Raw genomic sequence first — 7,008 nt, forward strand, 5'->3', positions numbered from 1 at the left:
CGACGAATATTGGCTACTGATTGGCTTGCCATTATGTAACCATTATTAGTAGGGAATTTTTCTTACCGGAAGATTTAAACAATATGCCTCGATGACCCGCTCTTGTAGCTTTGCAGCCCTGTATACTTGGGGCAACAGAAAATTGAATGCTGAGAACTGAAAGCAGTTACTCGATCTATTTCATTTTTTATACCTCATTCCCATTGCTAACACTAGAAGTGTAGTTTATTTTTTTACCAATTTATCTTTTGCAATAGCGAGTGCTTTATTTGGTACTGGTATTTGGTACAGCAGATCGAAAAAAGTCGTTGGGAAGTAAATGTTGAAAGCGTATGTCCCCCACTTGCAATCCCCACATATGTCCCCCACATGGTAATCGAGAATATTCATAGTTTAGAGCATTTTTTTGTAACTAATACATGGTGATGGTGCTTCCGAATCAGCATAAGCTAGCCGAACAGTGCACCACCGACAGTCTGCAGACTATTTATTCTTTGTTTTTTTTATTTATTTGGTACAACAAAAAATGTATACATTGAAAAATATATATACACAACTAAAAAAGGCCCGCTTTACTGCAGGTCAGGTTGCGTTGGGGGCACAGTGACAGTGGTGCTGTCAAGGCCCTGGCTGCTGTGGCTGGGCAGGAAGCCAGCTGCCGCGAGCAGCCGATAATCTGCACTCTGACAGTGGGGATCATCGGGCTGCTCCACAACAAATGCTTCTCTGAAGCGCCGCTTCCCGCCCCCACAGCGATCACCAGACCCTGGCAGCCACCTCTTGATAAAGTTGAGGGCCTCCACCTGGTCGCACCCTGCTTTTTGGCAGATGACATCTGCATACAAGAACAGAAATACCATAGTACACATGAAGCACTGCAGTACAGAGAATACACAAGGGTACACACACATAAAACAATGAACAAGTCTAACCTGTCACTAATCTACAGAGCCTCAGGTTCACGAAGGCCCTTTTCCCTTTTCTGCCATGAAGGCTGTACAGCACTTGCACGTCATGTGCCAATACAGCCTTCATGGCATTCACACCAATTTCTCGGAGGCCACGTCCCCCAATCTGCAGGAGGTGCTTGCGCTGTAAAAAATGCAAGAAGCATAGATGGGGTAAACGCAACAGCACATCGAAATGTTTTCATGATAAAAATCTGCAAGAAGAGGACACTGAAAACAACAACTTGAATTTTTGGGCATCACAACATTTCATTGTTTTTTTACGCTAACTTCAACTCACTTGACCTAAAATGGTTTCCACATCAGCCCTCTCACACTCAGTGTGAGAACCTTTCAGAGTCCTTCTCTGAATGCAGTTTCGCTGTTATGAAATCAAATACAACACTGTTATAACCCTTAATAAATATTGATTCTAGCTATGAAATAGTATAATTACTTTGTACAGTGCTCAAATTCCAATACACGTTTCTTCGAGGTTACAATGTCTTTGCCTGAATGTTGACCAGGAGTAGCTTCTACAGGTGAAAAACGATAAAATATGTGGAATTCAAAAAGAAGCTAGGACATGTTTTTAATCAATGCATTGTAAGCAGAGCACAACAAGATAAATGAACATGATCAAGGCGTACCAAGAGGCAACCTTAGAGCGACCAAATCTTGGTCATAGATGAAACTGATAGAAAAATAAAGGTCGCACCAGATGGTCGCATCATTTGCTGTTTATATTTTTCTGTGATAGCCAACAAAGAGGCATGTCGCTATAGAAATTTCATCACAATAAACAAAGGTGCATTTCTCTTCACACTGCGAAATTGGGTGCATGTTAGATTTTTAAAAAAGTAAGAAATCGGCTAACACAAGGCAGGGTGATAAATGAACAAAATTACTGAATGTCTGTTTTAAGCAGGCTATTGCTAGTCACTGGCCATCAAACACACGATGCCGCCTACATCGTCTGCTAGCTTAAGACAGTTCACTCGAACTTCACAGACTATAGTAAATACAGTCGAATCTCATTAATTCCAACACACTTAATTCGAACTGACGCTGTGGTCCTATCAAAGCTATACCGCGCTTCGAAAATGCTCTCAGCACCCCGCCCAATCCTGCGGTGGCACTTCAGACACCTCATCGCTGTGCTTGAAGAAGAAAATGAAGAAAAGGAAAGAAAAGACTGCGGTGGAATGTTTGCCAAATGCCAATCTGCGACATTCCTGTGCCCCGCTTCGACTTTTTCCGTCCCTGCCATGTAGAGACCCTTCTGTTCTTAACACTGCGCATGAAGAGAAAGAGGGGAAAAAAAGCTGTCGCAGAGAGTTGGCTCTCTCATGCCGATCTGCAACGCGCCGGTGCCATGCTTCCCTGTTTTTCGTTCCTGCTATGTAGAGACTCTTCTCCTTTCAACACCGCGCATGAAGAGAGAAAAAAAAAAGCTGCCGCGGAGTGTTTCTCTCTCGAATGCCGATCTGCTTTTCTCCAGGTGGAGACGCTCCTCCATTCTCATCATGTGCTGGCCAGGCTCCGGCTGCAGCGCAGATGGTAACAGTGGAAACACAGTTGTCTTCGAAGAGTGTCAGCACTGGACATTGCCGCGCGCAACTTCTTTTGCCAGGAGAATACTGAAGCTGAAGTACAAATGCTTTGCAAACTGCACGCAAAACTTGTTGACTCGTTGCAAGGCCAACGTGTACAGACATGTATTGACTACTTTAATTAATGACGGATGTCCTGTAATTTGTGAATAAAACTTCTCCATGCACATGCATCACTGCATGGTGAGCCCTCTGCTCTTTTACCGTATTTACTCTATTCTACCGCGCCGTCGATTGTAACGCGCGCCCCGTTTCCACGAAAAAAAAAAACAAAAAAACTAGGAGATCGGTTGCAACGCGCACCCTTTTTTTTCGTTGGCCCGCTTGATCACACCACTCGCGAAAACGACTCTTTTTGAGAGCGTCTTCCGTTTAAATATGAAGTACGGGGGAATTTTATGCCTATCTGACGTGCAACAGAGCATTGCTGTCACTCTAGTTTTACCGTGGCCCGATGTCAGTACACAAACTTGCTTCGCCCCCTTCTCCTAGACGGTTGTGGTGCCAGGCATGTCGAAGTAAAGAGGCGTGTGATCGGCATTCCCGATTTGCCCAAGCAGGTAGCCGTTGTTGTGCCGCAAGTTTAGGAGGAACCTCTGAAGACTCTGAAGCTTTTCTTCGTACTCCTCCGGCAACTTCCGGCATATGCCCGTTCGCCTTCGGAGGGAAAAGCCTTTTCTCTTCATAAAGTTCGTTAGCAAGCACCTGCTCGCTTTAAAGTGGCTCTGCATTAGCCCTTTTTCTAAGGCTAACTGCATAGCCTGCACTTGGAGCAGTTCTGTCGTCACGGGCCGCTGTGCCGCTCACTGCTTAATCACATACTCGCCGAGCAGCTCTTCAATTTGTGGAAACCGACCCTGCTGTGGTCCACTGAAGCCTTTGCGTGAATCTTTGCTGTCGACAATATTCTGCTTTGGTTTCTGCCAGTCCCGCAAGCACGTTTCGGGAACTCCGAATGACCGCGATGCGGCCCGATTTCTGTCCGTTCCGGCACACGCGACGACTTTTCTTTTAGAAGCAGCATTGTGGTGCACTCGTCGAGTTTTTGGAGTCAGCCCTACCATGCCGTCGATGCTAATGTACTACAAGATGACGAACTCCTCAGCACACGTATGAAGTGCCGCGCATGGGAAACACATAGGCAGAAATGACCGAAGCGCCATGCCGACGCACGTAGGGGGCGGCCATTTTGTAAGTGGCGATGGCAATAGAATGACCATATTAATTTTTTTTTTCGTACTCGATTCTAACGCACATGTGATTTATGAACTCTCTTAACCGGAAAAAAGGTGCGTGTTAGATTCAAGTAATTACGGTAACTTTCATTATTTTGAACTTCTTTTAATTTGAACAAATTTTCTGGCCTCTTTGAGTACGAATTATTCATATTCGACTGTAGTACAGTAGCTCATGAGATAACCTGACTAGTTTGTTTCCCGAAACACAGTATCTTAAAGCAGTACTAAATTTCTGCATGTTACATAGGCATATTAAAAATCAAGAAATATACACCAAAGCCGCAGCCACAGCTTTACTCTGCACAGCTGCCTCTGCTGCCTCCACTTCTCCAATTGTACCAGCAGGCAGCCGGGGAAGGTCAGAGGGGCGCTGTGCTGGCTGGGCGTGCTGAGGCACGGACAAGAGCCGTACCTTGTGCTTCAGCTGTCGCACCTCCTGCAGAACCTCTCTTTGTTGCTGCCGGATGCCAAGTTGGATCCGCAGGATCCGTAGCAATAGAGCTGAAACATACAAGAGTACATACCATATTTACTCGCACAATTTGCATCCTCACATAATTTGCTCACCAGTATAATTAGCCAGCCTGCTTTACTACAAGAAACTTTTTGCTCGCATACTTTGCCCTCCCCAACCCCGAGCCACCTTGCCAGCACACACACAGACACATTTGACTTCATGATGCTCTGGTCAGGCACATCTCTTGTCGAGCAGGCGAGTGCAGTCTTACACAAAATGGACTGAGTGCAAGGTCCCTTCTTCCATGAACTTTTATGCTTTCCCTAGAATATCGAACTTGAAAACTGAAACCTGTTTATGTGTAGTCCGAAATGCCTAAAGGTTTGCCTCCTATCTTCCCACCTCTTCCACGGCAAGAATGTATTCCCGAGACACAGCACAGATGTTGAACGCGTGCAAGGACCTGTCACATCAACTAGATGAGGCAGGTTTTCGCACTCATTTTTTTTTTCGGTTTCGCCATCTGGCCATTGCGTTTTTACCATTCCTTGTGATAGGCTACAATAATTATATACGAGGCAGATTGCTGTTATAAAGCTTACTGAAGAAAACTGAAACCGTGCTACCGCTAAGCACATCAGCGTGGAGTTCTTCGACATGCAATATTCAGTATGGGAGCCAGCAGAAGAGTGCGTTGAATAAGACTTAGCATAGAAGCTTGGGTGTGTTGGTTAGATATCAGAGGGAACACAACGCAATAGAAGACTGGGACAAGGAATGAACACACACACACATGAAGGGCGACACACACAGCACTGTGTTGGCATCGCGCTTCCTTGTCTGCATCTTACTTTACGTTGGGTTCCCGACAATTATTGGAAAGCACTGCTCGGAAGAACTTCAAGAAAATGGGGGCATTTGAACAGGCTTAGCAAACAAAATGACAATCCGCTTTGAGACAGCTGTGACAGCGCCTGCAACATATATTCCCAGTTGAGCTTTTAGGCCAGCGATTCCTACTAACTTCGCACATGACCGAATTGACAAAAAAAGTACACATAATACGCGAGTATATACCGCATTTGATTCTGTAGCTTTGAGGAACCAGGCAGATACACAAATTTATCCAAAACTCCATTGATTCTGTTGCAAAATTATTCAACAAACAAATTGCGATGTTATCCATGTTACTATACGATTGTGGCACTTTACCATTGCAGCTTTCCAGGAGGCACACATAGTGCAGCGTTAGTTCACCACTCGCAGTTAATTGTATGCAGTAGGTTGCTCACAGCAACTGACTGCATGCAATGGTGAACATCTTGCATGCTTGCACCGCTGTTTCAGCATGCTGGCTGCTTCCCATACGGCTATCAATTGATGTTCACAAAATTGGGAAGATGAAGAAAGACTACACAGTGCCCTCTGGCCACCCTATGCTCCAAACCTCCAGCCAACAAACAAACAAAAGAAACAGAAGTATGCAAATGAATATTATTCCTAATGCAGCTGGAATGGAGTGTAGTTTTCACCAATTCTGTGTGTTAAGTCAATATGGAGTGAGTTAACTCCATAAAGTAGCTTTTCTCATAACAGTGTTCACTCTATTGTAATACAAGGAGTGACTTCATAGCACCTAGAAGGAAAAATAGAATCTTCAGTATTTGATAGAAATGTGAGGCTCTACCTTAAAACAACAATAATCTGTAAAAAGAACTCATTACATTCGAAAAAAAAAGGTAGCACAGTTGATCCCCTTTACAAGAGACACTGATGTAACAGACAAACGGGGATAAGAGGCACCAGTGGGCAGGCTGACATTTGGTCCATCATGCATCAGGCACTCCGTAGATGTGCCTGTGCAGCCGGGAGCCCTGCAGTCAAGCATGCTGAGCAAGACTGTTGACCACTGTACAATGACACATTGCCACAAAATTTCAAAACTTCATTTCACAGACTTCTGCAAAAGCTTCTTACACTCTTGCATAATTTTTGCACAAGCTTCGCTCATTCTTGCGTGATTTTCGTCAGAACATATAAGTGTTGGAAGTTGTATGTCCCCAAAAACTTGCACAATACAAATAGCATACATTAAAGTCTATCACTTAATACGTGCATAGTGTAACAATGAAAGGAAACTCACGCATGGTTTGCTCCGAGTCTTCCCCGTGCGGTGCCTCCTTGAGCCTTGGAGAGCACTGTACAGCTAGAGCAAAGTAGCATCAACCCAGTGTTAATGGCAGGTTAACAAGACAACAAAACTAACCCCCATATTCATAAACGCTCCCCGACTTGACTTTCACCCTTCACTTGACAGAGTTGAGCACTGTGCCGCTGCTCGTTTAAAAGCGACGCTGCGCTACTCGAGAATCACAGCAGATTATTGCTGACATGCAGCAATTTTCTCTGCTTAGAGACGGCGCTCCCATAAGCCATCTCAAGTGAAGGTGAAGCGTTGAGTGGAGGGACGTTCTAGAATACGGGGGTAAGATTGGTTGCAAGAACACTACAATAGACACACTTAATTTTTACACTTCATCTATATTGTACAGCTACACACATTCTGCATCCTTATAATGCAACATATACATACAGGCTTATAAAGTAAACACTGTAGGCTGCTCAAATAACACCTACACAAAGAAATTACCCAAAAGTGGCCATGCGCAAGGTACTTTTATTTGAAACTCACAAAACTTTTGCGGTGATGGAGAATAAATAAGACAGGTTACGCTTGGAGGCACATGAGACCT

General features: G+C 44.5%; 1 protein-coding gene across 1 annotated transcript; it reads right to left on the reverse strand.

Moving 5' to 3' along the window:
* Positions 1 to 438: 438 nt before the first annotated feature.
* Positions 439 to 6,592, reverse strand: LOC142817658 (uncharacterized). The gene is made up of 4 exons (XM_075894858.1): positions 6,399 to 6,592; positions 4,211 to 4,299; positions 933 to 1,092; positions 439 to 835 (listed from the first exon to the last, which is right to left on the reverse strand). Exons 1-4 carry the CDS (start codon positions 6,400 to 6,402, stop codon positions 573 to 575), a joined length of 516 nt encoding a protein of 171 aa, XP_075750973.1. The 5' UTR covers positions 6,403 to 6,592; the 3' UTR covers positions 439 to 572.
* Positions 6,593 to 7,008: the final 416 nt, after the last annotated feature.

Source organism: Rhipicephalus microplus, chromosome 1, assembly GCF_043290135.1.
Source record: "Rhipicephalus microplus isolate Deutch F79 chromosome 1, USDA_Rmic, whole genome shotgun sequence".
Classification (NCBI taxonomy): Eukaryota; Metazoa; Arthropoda; class Arachnida; order Ixodida; family Ixodidae; genus Rhipicephalus; species Rhipicephalus microplus.

What these genes read in the sequence shown, in the direction of transcription:
- LOC142817658 (XM_075894858.1), bottom strand. An exon ending in TGCGACAGCTGAAGCACAAG is followed by an intron (nt 1,093 to 4,210) that starts GTACGGCTCTTG and finishes CATTTTTTACAG; the next exon opens with CGCAAGCACCTCCTGCAGAT. An exon ending in GCTCTGTAGATTAGTGACAG is followed by an intron (nt 836 to 932) that starts GTTAGACTTGTT and finishes TCTTGTATGCAG; the next exon opens with ATGTCATCTGCCAAAAAGCA.